The sequence below is a fragment of the Onychomys torridus genome, chromosome 18 (genome assembly GCF_903995425.1).
Source record: "Onychomys torridus chromosome 18, mOncTor1.1, whole genome shotgun sequence".
In the NCBI taxonomy this organism is placed as follows: Eukaryota; Metazoa; Chordata; class Mammalia; order Rodentia; family Cricetidae; genus Onychomys; species Onychomys torridus.
The window spans coordinates 27,229,256-27,242,719 of NC_050460.1; the positions used below are offsets into that span (position 1 = coordinate 27,229,256).

At 38.0% G+C, this 13,464-nt stretch overlaps 1 protein-coding gene across 1 annotated transcript in view; it reads left to right on the forward strand.

The window, feature by feature from the left end:
* Positions 1 to 13,464, forward strand: part of Khdrbs2 (KH RNA binding domain containing, signal transduction associated 2) — a 278,911-nt gene that overhangs the window by 70,620 nt on the left and 194,827 nt on the right. The window contains exon 6 of the mRNA XM_036167142.1: positions 4,282 to 4,480. Coding sequence (XP_036023035.1) covers positions 4,282 to 4,480 — 199 coding nt within the window. The remainder of the gene's footprint in view (positions 1 to 4,281; positions 4,481 to 13,464) is intronic.

Genomic DNA, 13,464 nt, shown 5'->3' on the forward strand with positions numbered 1-13,464 from the left:
AAGTAATAGATACATTCTGACTCCAGAATTCATGAACTTGAGCACTTAACAACTATACTTAAAAAATAAGGTAGGAACCTGAGAGTCTTTATTTCCCTGTTCATTCCTCAGGATTAAGATACAGAGATAACATAGTCAGTCTTTTGTTTTTTTAAAACAAGAAAGTCTTTGCATGACATAAAACTACATATTTTATCCGTGCCATATACAGTTCTTGAAAGAATATAATATCAACAAGTTGACTAATAAATGAATTAGATATCTCCATCACTTAAGAAAATCCAGATGCTCACTTTGGTGTGACTATCAGCATATCCTTACATATATTTGGCTTTGCAAAATCCTTGATGATGATAATAGTCTTTTGGTTTTGTAGGGTTCTGAATTTTGTAAGCTTTTAACAGAAAACATTGATTTGCAAAATGGCAAAGATATATGCATACTCTAGTACCAAAGCCAGAGACAAAACAGAAAAAAAGAGAATTTAGACTAACATTCCTGAGCATCTATTCCATAGGCAGAATAGAAACATCAAAACGTAAGGCATAGTGGGAAGTCTCGGGTCATAGAATTGAATGCCTTCCAAGTTTTCTGTAACTGTTAGTGTACCTTGGGTTTTCTTTTGTCATGCATCCTCACAAGCTCAGCAGCTTTGCCCACTTTACTGCCCCATATCTATTCTGGGTGCCTCTACACTCTGTCTGGTCTCTTATCAGAGGCCTTAAAGCAGAGAGTCTTCCCAATTATGGCCCAGAACCTGTAGAAACAGAAGCCAAAATAAACCTTTTTCTGTTTAAAAGTTATATCACACACACACACACACACACACACACACACACACACACACACACACAGAGAGAGAGGCTGTGTAATCCATTTACTTCCTGACTCATATTTGTAAAGGACATACCCTAAAAAAACTCATCTGTCACAATAAAAGTATCTTAAGATGTGCTAAAGTATTCTGTAACTTTAATTAATGCCCCAAACACTTCAATCATTATGAATACACCACTGTTTTTACATTTAATATTTTAAAACCATGCTAATTTATCAAAAAAATTAAGAATTCCCAAGTGGAATACTCAGCAGTTAATTATATATATGGATCAATATAGAAATTCTGGGAGAATTTAATCTACCTGAAGGAAAAGACCAGAAAAAAAAAATACCAGCACTTCTTTTCATATTTCATCCTAAAAACTAAAAAGTAATCATTGTAACACCTGGCCAGGTCATTTGCTTATTGATACGTGTCAATCTGATAAGATCCAACACTTCATTTGACGCCAGTCTTAATAAAATGTTTGCATTTCTAGCCTGATTTTATTGGATTCTGAAGCAGCATCCTTGCAAGTAATCTTACTAGAACCTCAGCATGCTTTTTGGCTCAGAAATGTCATTTTTAACAGTTCCAGCAATTTGACAGATATACCTTAACTTCATATTTGGGACACCAAACAAAGCCACACATTTCTTCTGTATTCTTTGAGAGTCTAGCTACTTGAAATAATTCACTTTCTTAATATGGGATCTCAAAAGCATCATAGCAATAGATTCTGTTCTATTATTAACAGGGAATCATGCGCTTGATGGAACCTTAGAGGAGAAAGGTTTCTTTTGGCTCAGAGGATTTGTCAAATTTGAATGGACTTTGACTTTGCTAAATCTTTATTCTAAAGTTTCAGTTTGTTTCTTAATCAAAGAAATAATGAAACGCTATTGTCATTAAGGGCAGATTTTGAATGATTTTGTGAACAACATTAAGAACTAACATGTAAAACTAATAGAGTTTTGAAAGAGGAGGGTATCCATATCTGTTTGTCAGAAAGGATCTCTGCGGTTGCTGTGATGATAAGCAGGTAGCTGGGTTTGGGGGTAAGAAGTGGTGAAAGAGACTGAGTCTTGACTGGGGAGATAATGGAGACAAACCCTTGACCCAAGGCTGGCAAAAATGAACAGCACATGAAATACAGAGAGACAGAGTAGAGAAAAGAATAAAAGTCTGAAGAAACAGTTTCCAGATAATAGTTTGGAGAAGTCTTAAATATAACTCAGGAGGCACAGGGTCATGGGAGCTATAAGAGGAAATGGGTAGGTTAGGGGCTTGGCGGGCTCAGCCAAGTATCTTCCCAGAGTGCTGAAAAGGAGACCTGAAGAGATGACATTTGGTTCAGAAATGAACATGAAGTAAAGATTAAATGCAGAAAATGCTCTTTGAAAAAATCAGAAACTAAAAGAATACTACACTGGGGATTTAGCCTTGGACAGTATCCTAAAATAGATGATGCATGTTTTAGGTTGAATAGGAGAAGGCGATGGTGGTAATACTGCCAGGACATGACAGAACATATAAGTGAGAATGAGACAGATTCTGGATGAGGTTTTGTTGTGGCTGGGTCTAAGAGTCAGTTGAAGAAGAAATGTAAAGAAAAACCAGAATCAATATGAGCATGACATAATTGCAGAGCAGAGACATTATATAGATTTAGAAATCTAGATACCACTCATTAGGAAAAAATATTATTTCAGGTCTAGGTAATTAAAATGTTTACCCACCATTTTTCATTGATATAGCCAGCACATGTAGTTTATTATCAACACATCGACATTTTGATAGTATTAAAATGCTAAACTGAGCAGGAATTATTATACTAGTTGTCAAACTTGGGAATATGTTATTGGTGAGGAACAGGCACTTGGAGGCTGTTAGTGACTTGTCTTGTTGTTATGAGCAAATACTTACCCAGCAAGAAGCAACTTAATAGAGGAAAGAAAGGTTTATTCTGACTCACAGTGGAAAGAGGATGTAGTCTATCATATTTGGAATGGCACCGTGAAAGATGGCTTATTATGATGGGAACCAGTGGCTGGGAGAGCTTTGCTCCTGTGTCTCATCAGAGCAGAAAGCAAAGAGTGGGCAGGACTGGGCTATAGCCCTGTTCACCGATAACTAATTCTCTAGTAAGGCTCCCCATTTTAGAGATTCTACAGATCCCCAAAGCATCATTAAGAGCCGGACCCCATGTGTTCATACATGTCACATGTGAAAAACTCAGAAGTTCAGGGAATTGCACTGAACAGATATTTTTCTGCTGTATGATGACATTAGCTTGTCTTCCCAGCCATTATACCTGAAGCTGGTACTGCAACTTTGGGCTCTTTATGTCCTCAGCTCTAGTCTACTGTTTTGTATATTCCCTACTCATAGGCTGGGTAAGCCAAGAATTTTAAAAGCTCTACCAGCATTCTTACTCCTCACTTCCAAAACTCATTTTTCTTCCAGGACGAAAGAGCAAGTTGATAGCTATTCAGAGTAGGAAATGTAACCCCACTTCCCTTGTGATGGTGCATCTGAACACTATGATTGTTGGCATTCCAAAGACCATCATTTTTTCCCAAAACTTTAGCATTCCTGCTGATAGTGGTGCTTGCTAGAGGTCAACTTTCAGACATAATAAAAAGTGAAATAACCATGTATTAACCCAAAGATTTCAGATAAACATCCTTTCTAAATGTTTCAGAATGTCATAAAAGTGGCTGTATCCTTCGATCTCATGCTTTTTGTTCAGATCGCTTTTGTGTTAAATCTGTGGTCCAGAACATTCATTCAGCCTTCTCATTGCTGGGCAATAGTTCAGCAGCCCTGGAGACCATGTGAAAATATGTCAGTGACTTCACCATCTTGGGAGGTGACAACATGGTAATAAATCAATGATGTGAAATTCAAGCTACTGTAACCACAAAGTGGCATCACTCTGGTCAGAATGTCACATCTTATTAAGATGAATTTTAAAAAATATGTTCACACTGGAGATCACTGTCAACAACTCCCAGCATGGAGGTAGTCTAAGCACACACACACACATACACACACACACACACACACACAGACACACACACACACACACACACACACACACACACACACATATATACACACACACAGTCCCACATGTAGCCAGTGTACTACATTTCAGATAATACTCTAGTTTGTCCTTTTTAACTTTGGAATATAATCAAGGAAGACATCGGTTTTCTGTTTCCTTTTCTTTTTTCCCCTCTTTTAAATTATATAATGGAAAATATCAAATATGTTGCATGGTTTTCATGAGAACTAAGTCATAATATTTAAAGAAATGTATTTTAATGTGACTCAAAGCCCTTTATGTATTGCATAATATATCAGAAAGTGAGACTGATTTGTGGGGAGTCAGTGAGCTGAGCACTTACTTTCCTGTCTTTCTTTTCCTTCATATGCATGTCACTTATTTCTCCTAGGGGCCGTGGGGGTGCTATTCCTCCACCACCACCACCTGGACGAGGTGTTCTTACCCCTCGGGGGACCACTGTGACCCGTGGAGCTCTTCCAGTGCCCCCAATAGCGAGAGGTGTCCCTACACCTCGTGCTCGCGGGACAGCAACAGTACCCGGGTACAGAGCACCCCCACCTCCAGCCCATGAGGCTTATGAAGAATATGTAAGTACCCCCAAGAAATCTGTAGTGAGGAAGAGCTAATTTAGTGGTTCGGGAGGTAAACTCTGTTCCATGAAAGTAGAAGGTAATGTTAGTTGCAGCACACAAATGTCATTTACAACAGAGGTCAAGCCATGGATTTACATGTGAACACTTAGGGGAAAATAGTTTTCATTTCATAGATGTCATCATGCAGTGTATGTGACATCAATACCTTGTGTTTCAAGAATCAACTCTGGTGAGGTGATCCCATCTTTACAGAGTTCAGTCAGCTTTCAAATTGGAAATAATGATAAATTATTATAAGCATACTATGAATAATCATATGGCCATAGGGTTTTCTTGGAACCTAATAAACATTAGGGGAAAACTCCATCACCTCTTTGAAAGGTCCCAGGGACAAACAAAAGTTCCATCCCACTAAAGTTCCTCCTGAGGCACTCATGAGTCTATCAGGCTTTCTTACAGGACATAATGAGGTATTACTAACAGGAACATGGGTGATAGCTTTCTTATAGCTTCATAAGTGGAGTCTCCTTCACCAAGTCCTCTCCAGGCCATCTCCCAATCCTGAAACCCACATGAAATTAGGGCAGAATTGCATACAACTGGCTTGGAGGGGTGATTGGATATTCAGATGAGCTTCCAATAACCCTTCCCATTATGAGAGAACATCAGCATTCAGCTGGCCCAGTTGTGGCTGTCTTTGTATAAGCAGACATAACTGGTCTTATGAAGACAGCAGTTACTCTGCCCAGGGGATAAGATTTTGTGGCATGAACCCTCTATAGGTCCAGATCATCCTGTATCTTCTAGGATCCTCTGACCTTGCTTTGAAAAATCACTAGTCCAGTAGTCACATTGTTGTACCCTCCATGTCTGCTTCTACTGTATTATGAAGCTTGGAAAGGGAATTTCTTGCTTGTGTCCCAGGATTTTGTAATCATAGGACTCTACTATTAAGTTTAAACTTAAATGACACAAGTCAGGCCATTATCCAATAAGAAAGGATTGTTGTTGGGAATGGAGAGATGGCTCACTAGTTAAGAGCACTTGCTGCTCTTGCAGAGGGCCTGGGATGGATTCCTTGAATCCATATGACAGTTTACAAACCTCTGTAATTTTGGTTCCATGGGGATCAGATGTTCTCTTCTGGTCTCCAAGGACACCATGTATGTATGTGGTGCCTGTACATACATGCAGACAAACGTTCACATACATAAGAATAAATAAATACATTTAAAAACACACTACAAAAAGCATTAATGTGTCTTTAATCTCTCTAGTATGCTCATCCTGTAATCTAAGCATTTATTTCATTTTACTAACAAATGCCCTCCACTTAAAATGCCTTCTGCAAATCATTGCTCATTAAATTTAAACCCTTCAATAATAATTGCTATTTAGTGCTGGGCACCAAAATCATATAAATCATTATACCATTATATGCTGGCTAATTACTAGTCAAAATTTGATCTCAAAATAAAGTGATTATAGTTGATAGGTCACATTTATGATACTAATCCTTGGTGCTGGGTACATTTTTAAATATGATGTTACTGCTTTAACATAAAACACTGATAAATATCTGAATTGTTGAAGGAGGATTAAATATGAAAATCTTAAAAGAACTGACAAAATACACTCATCTGAAATATCTTTCATATACAAGACACTGATGTTTACAAATTTAGACATTAAGGCAAAGTCAGAAAATATAACTCAACTTGTAATTAAGCTGATACAAAGTTTAGTCAGGAATCTGACACCTCTTACCTAAGACATATTATTTACAAAGTAAGTCCTTACTATGTGATAAATTAAAAACATGGTAGAAGATGGGATAACTTTTCACTTTTAAAAAAGTTTGGAGGCCAACAATTGTTATGTGTATTGTCACTACTGTATACATTTCTATGTATTTATTTAGTCAGATCATTCAAATATTTAAAATGAGGGGTGGGTAGATTCTTTGGTGAGTAAAACATTGCTGTCTAAGCTGTGTGTGCCTCTCAGGTATCCATATAAAATCTGTGTGAATGTGGTGCACATCTTTAAATGAAAAGCTCAGAGGTAGAGCCTGGCAGTTGCCGGAGGCTTGCTGACCAGCCAGTCTTGGTAAGAGTTAAGTTCCAGATTTAGTGAGAGACCCTACCTCAAAATTAACATGGAGAATGATAGAGGAAGACCCCTAACGTCAACTTCTGTCCTCTACATGTTCATGCAAGGATGAGTGAACCCACACATGCATGTATAACACACACACACACACACACACACACACACACACACCAAAAAACACTAAAATGAGAGGGGAAATTTCATTGTCATTAATTGAAATCTTTTATGGTATATGTAGCACTTTGGAAGAGAAGAAAATGGGCTAAGAGAATGGTAGTTCTTCATGTGTGTTTCTATTTGTGTTGAATCAAGCTTTGAGTATGCCGTAAGAGGAAACTTCAGAAGCATTAGGGGCCTGTGGAAATAAGCACAACATTCTTACTGGGAAAAACCCAGAATGGTGTGGCCTTCAGGAAGACTAAAATAAGTGAAGCCATGTTACTATCTCACACCTTTGCTTATTAGACCTCCATTATTTTAAGTTATTTTCTGAGATCCTGGGAATAGATGTGTGAATGAACATGATCAACGGCTATTTCATAAAGCTGGCATTTTACTAGGAGGTCTTGAGAAACAAACACACATAGGTAAGTGAAGGAAAGCAAGGTAAAGCTCTGGAGAGAGATGGGGTTGGTTGAGTACCACAGGATGGGCAGTTAGAGAAAGTCTCTTGGATTTAGTATAGTGGCTGACTCAGGGAAATGCTCCGTAATCTAAAGGGCTAATTTATAAACAGCATCCCAAGTTGGAGAATCAGCAATTGCATTCATTATGAAGTTGAATCTTTTTGTGGTGGTGGTGGTGGGGGGATCAGTAAGATGAGAGCTGGAACAGAATGTGTGAGAAGAATAGTAAAGAAATTCTCCGGAAAGGACAGGCTTACTCATGGTGCCAAGTAGAAGGTTTTGAAGAGAAAGTAATATGCTCAGATTAGATTTGTTTTTATACTGTTGATTCTTCCTATTTCATGGAGACCAGAACATGAGTCCTGAGATTTGTGAACAAGTTGTGCAGAAACACTGTGACTTCTTATAGTACCCCACTTTGACAAAATGATAGCTTGGAGGGGATGCATAAGGTGCAAATTCCCTGGGAAAGGGATCTTTCCGCAGTTGGTGATGAGATAGATGGGTGTGGGTAGATGCAGTAAAGGGTCATTTTCCTTTTTGTTTATTTTTGTAAAATTTTCATGAAATGATATTTTGGGGATAAAAGAATTGGGTTAAACTAAAGGGAATATGTATTTAAATGAGAACCATGGTGGGAGAGGAAAAGTAAAAGTTCAGTTTGGGATGAGGCTGAGCCAAGGCTTTCAACCTGCAGGAACCATGGCATTGCTGCATAGATACGGTGTGCACTATGACCATAAATACTCCTAAACACTTATAGGCATCCATAAGTGCTTATAATACTGTAAGTATTGAATAAAAGCTAAGTGCAATATAAAATGACATTGTGTTTTCCTTAATATCTTTCCACTACAGATGTATTTAATTCATAGATGTTTATCTTTTTTGAAACTAATCAGGCATTATTGATTTTAAATAGTTAATAAACATCTGACCTTATGTTATTGATGTTATTGAAATATAAACTTAGCATTGTAGGAATGTTGTGGGTGGAAGTTCAAGAATCCAACAACAGTATGTCATTAGATGATGAGGAATGCCTGGGCCAAGGAGCTAGGAATCTGCCAGGAACCTTTGCTCCCAGCCTTCTTTGTATTCTTTTTCTCTTTTCTTTTCTTTCTGTCTTTTTCAAACTTCTCTTTTCTATCCTTAGTGTTGCACTCCATGGTACTCATTTAAAATGTATATAACAGTTAACACTACTCAAGGTGTTATTCAAAGAATACTTCCAAATAATGACAGAGTATTGTCAGGTAATACCACTTTAAATATTTGAGAATATATGCACTTTTTATGCTGCTTTAAGTTCATCAAACATTTTATTGATTTTTACTTAATGAATAATTATATAACTCATGTACTTACTTTGTTAATCTTTGGTTCTACTCTGATTCAAAACTTTCCACCTCTCTGTACAGATTTTCAAGCTACATACTAATTATCCATTTAATAAGATCATATTTGATGATGTGCAAAAAATGGTTCATTTTTATTAAGATCTGCTCATCATTTTTGTTAAGTTCAGACAGAACTATAATTCTTAGCATCCATAAAATTCACACAAATATTTTGATGGTGAGTTTACATCAGCTTGACACAAGCTAGAATCATTTGAGATAGCAGAAAATCAATTAAGAAAACACCTCCCCACCCCACCTGCCGCCGCCAAATTGCTTGTGTTTTCTATTGAGAAATACTGTTTTATAGAGAAAAAGCATCAGGTTAGCATGCATTGCAGTATCACTACAGTAACAGAGCATGGATAACAGGAAAGGCTGGGTACTTACAGCTTTTCTTGTTAATCTTTTAAATCATAGGAAAACCTATCACTGACCATATTTTATAATTATTTCCTGTTACAAAATAATTTAGGGGCTGCATACAAAGTTTCAGGTGAGTCTGCTAAATTGCTGGTGGCAATCTCTGTAGTACCAAACTGGACTATAGGTAGGGACTGCTGCTTTCTGCTGAACTTTCAGACTATTGATTCCTCTGTAAGAGGTAAGAAAAACAAAAATGTAAGTGTCTCAATAACAAAATAATAGCACCATGCTGAGTTGATAGTGAAAAATCTCACAGGAGTTCTTAACTCTCGGATAAAATTTTGCAGAAAAAGGTTCCCTTTATTACAAATCACAGTGTGAGTCAATTCCCTCTTCACATGCTGTCTCCTGCTGAGTCTCAGCATTAAGTTTCTGGCCACACAGAATGCATGAAGGTAATCAAATCCACTCCTTGCAGCTGGCCTGACAAGAAACCACTTATAGTGATCAAGACTGCTGTTTTAAAGTCATCATTAGTGTTAACTAAATCATGTGTACACATATGTGTGTGTATGTATATACATATATATGGAGAAATATATATGTATATATACATATATATTATATATATATATATATATATATAGATAGATAGATAGATAGATAGAGAGAGAGAGAGAGAGAGAGAGAGAGAGAGAGAGAGACTGAACTGACTTGGGGTTTCTTATCCTGACTTAAAATTTTTGAAAGCTTCTTTTTGTTAAACTTCTTCAGAGTGTAATATACATTCACAATTTATAGAGCCATCATCATAACTGAGGGAAATTGGAAAAATTGAAAATTGGATTTTAACAAAAGCTTACATAGGATGAATTAGTAATCATGTCAAATCTACCAAAGGCTAGAAGTGAAAGGACAGTTTTGAAGACAGAGCTGGCTCCATGGTGTATTATGTCCCTCGGGCTGATGTTGGTGCTATCCATGAACTCTCAATTTCACTGTGTTAGTAGAGGAGGAACCAGAAGCTTAGGGCTGGTTGTGCCCTGTTCTTGGTCTCCAGAGGCTCTGCAATCTTTGCCACACTGTTCTTTCTCTCAGTTAAGAACATAGCAGAATGCTCCTTGGTGTTGACTCATGGAGAGTATACACCTTCTTCCCAGGCAGACTACCCACATTTCATCTTCATCCAGGCAGTCATCCCTTCATGAATAACTCCAACCACAGAGAACTGAATAACTCTAGAAACCAGACATCAGAAATATGGCCATCTACAGAGCTTGGAAAGACTCTCTGAAAATCATAACAATCTGGGGAGAATAAATAGGTCCAATAACCACTATAACCTATAGATTTGCTATGTCGGGTTCTTGTCTTACCCTGTCATTTGTTAGAAGTCATTTTACCTAACCTTTAACCATTTACAAGCTTTCACATATCCCAAAGGCAGAAAATATTTCTTAAATTTGTCTATGCAGTTCTATGTAAACTGCTTGGTAGCAACAATAAAATTAACCTCCTTATTATATTTTTAGAAATATCATATATATATCACATATGTATATTATGTTAATGTTAAATGAGAATACAGAATAGCATAAATTGCATATCTAATTAATACTGCCTATCTTAGTTAGGGTTACTATTGCTGTGAAGAGACACTATGAGCGTGGCAACTCTTAGAAGGGAAAACTTTTAATTGGGGTGGCTTGCTTACAGTTTCCTAGGTTGAGTCCATTATCATCATGGTTGGGCACATGGTGGCATGCAGGCAGACATGGTGCCGGCTACATCTTGAACAGAGGACAACAGGAAGTAGACTGTGACACTGAGCGAAGCTTAAGCAAAAGAGACCCCAAAGCCTGCCCCACAGGGACACACTTCCTTCAACAAGAGCATACCTACTTTAACAAGGCCACACTTCCCAATAGTGCCACTCCTTAGGAGCTCATGGGAGCCAATGACATTCAAACTACCATACTGCCCAAGTTCCAGTAGAAGGAATTGCCTTTCAGGGCTGTGGATGTTTTACTAAGTTTCTATGATAGAGATCATAGGCAAATCTTTGAGAAGCAGTGGGAGGAGAATTGCCATGAACAGAGAATGATAAGGGCAAAGCCAGGAAAAGGTATCTTCATCATAGATGTAGAGAGTCTGGGAGAACAAGTTAGTAAAACAGTCCATTAGAGAGAGCGGTGGAAACAGTACAGGCAAATGGAAACAGAGTCAGGATAAAAGGCTACCTTCGGGTTTCTGAGAAGATGAACTAGGGTTTAGGAGAAATTATGAGTTTTCAGTTGTTTGGGGAAAATGGAAAAGAGAACAGGGAAAGATTTAGGGGTGCCTCCTGTGGTGTGGCCTAGACTGTGAGGTTACGGTGGGGTGCAGTTGGCTGAGATGTGCCCTGGACTGTGAGGTTACGGTGGTATGCATGTAAAGTCATGTGATACGTATACATGGTCCTGTGAGTTTAGAGTGGGATGTAGTTAGCAAGGGCAAAAGAAAGGTAAGGGTGATCATATTGGGCCTGAGAGTCAGCAGGTATGTATGGGGGTGGGTGAGAAAATGAAACTGTTCTCAACATGTGCACCCTATGTGTGAGGAAAATCGGTGGGTGTGGCTGTCTGAGAGAGCACGCTGAGCGGAGCACAATTTGAAATTCATTCAGTTTGGGCTGCCTGAGGTATTTTATTTGTGGGAGTTGGGTGTTGTTCTAGTTCTGATGTAGAAAATCCAGTATTGCTCTAGCACTCCACCTGGTGTCCTGACATGGTATTCATGTGCAGAGGTCGCCCTGCTAATTGAGCTGCAATACACATGTTTGGCAGAGGGAATACAAGATTTGACTGTATTCATCAGAATCTCTTCTGTGGAAACTCTTCATATCACTCACCACAGCTCTGAAAGAAGAGAGGCGCAAAGAATCTGCCATATTGTCAGCAATGTGTTGGGAAACATCATCAACAAAACATCAATAATAAATATTTTTCTATCATTGAAGATAGAGCCAAAAGATCCTGTTTTTTCTCCTCTATAGATTTTTTTAATCACATTTGTTTTATAAGTTGATCAGAGACTATACTTTTAACAAAAAGGGGAAAGATCTAGGATGATAGCCCAGTGGTAGTGTGCTTACTGCTCAAGTGTGAGAACCAGAGTTTAGACCCCCAGATCCTACCTAAAGATGTAAAGCTCAACACATAGGCAAACACTTCCAATCCTAGAACTTCAGGGCAAGATATGAGGCATACAGGCATACACAAGAGAAATTCTAGAGGCTGCTAAAGAACCCAGGCTGGGTAGCCTGTGTCACAATCAAGGTGTAAGGCAAAAACCCATAACCCAATTGTCTTCTCTCTCTCTCTCTCTCTCTCTCTCTCTCTCTCTCTCTCTCTCTCTCTCTCTCTCTCTCTCACACACACACACACACACACACACACACACACACATACACACACACAGAATATGTTTTGTGGACTTTGTAATGTTTCTAGGTTTTAAGCTTCTAAAAATTTGTGTTGGTTGTGATTTGTCAAGCAAAACACTCACTCTCAAGTTGATTTATATCCATGATTTTGTGATTTTTTTTCTGATAGAATGCAAACTTGCATCTTTTAAAGCCACAGAAAGTCTAGATCTGTTTCTATAGAGATAAATCTGTACAACATTTATAGAAAAATGCATGTGGGAGACAGGGTAGGGAGAGATTGTTTAAAGGAAACACTGACTGTGTCTGCAAGATGCATCTGCGTTTCCTCAGAATGAAGTCAGTGCTCTCGAAAAGACATCACTTGTGAAAAACTGTCTTTTTTTTTTTTTTTTTTTAACAAGGATTGTGAGAAAATTAAGGTGAAGATAAAGGCCGATGGGTTCTTAAGTGCCTGTGAGAACATAAAATCCTACAAAAATATTGGCCTTACATATGTGCTTCTGTAAATACTCTGTGGTAACTCATATGCTGATGGACTTGAAAGAAATAAAACAAGCCTCCATAGGGCACCAAACAACTCCTAGCTGCCAAAGTCATAAGTTCAATTTATTTTTAAACCACTTCATACTTTCTCCAAAGGTTAATGTGCAGACATCAAAGGCATGTACCAAAGCACAAAACCAAGCAGGAAGAAAAGAGATCATTAAAATTCAGGCCATTGCTACATGAGAAATTTTGGCTTAGTATAATCAATCATGTTAACCTAATTTACAGAACGCATTCTGACAAATTTGAGTTTCTCTTTTCATCAGTCTTCACTAAGCCTATCGGCATTCGGGCCATCCTGTCATCTAATTCAGCCTCGGAGGTATCCTTCCAGTAACTACGAGAAAACTAGAAATTTCACTGACAAATCAATAGTCCTTAAGAGTTCTGTAAATGAGCTCAAGCTGACAACCTTCAGTTGCATGTGTACAGAGAACTTTTTGACAGAAGAGGGAAATCAGTATTAAATGATAATTGAAATCAATTCTTGTGCCATTTGTA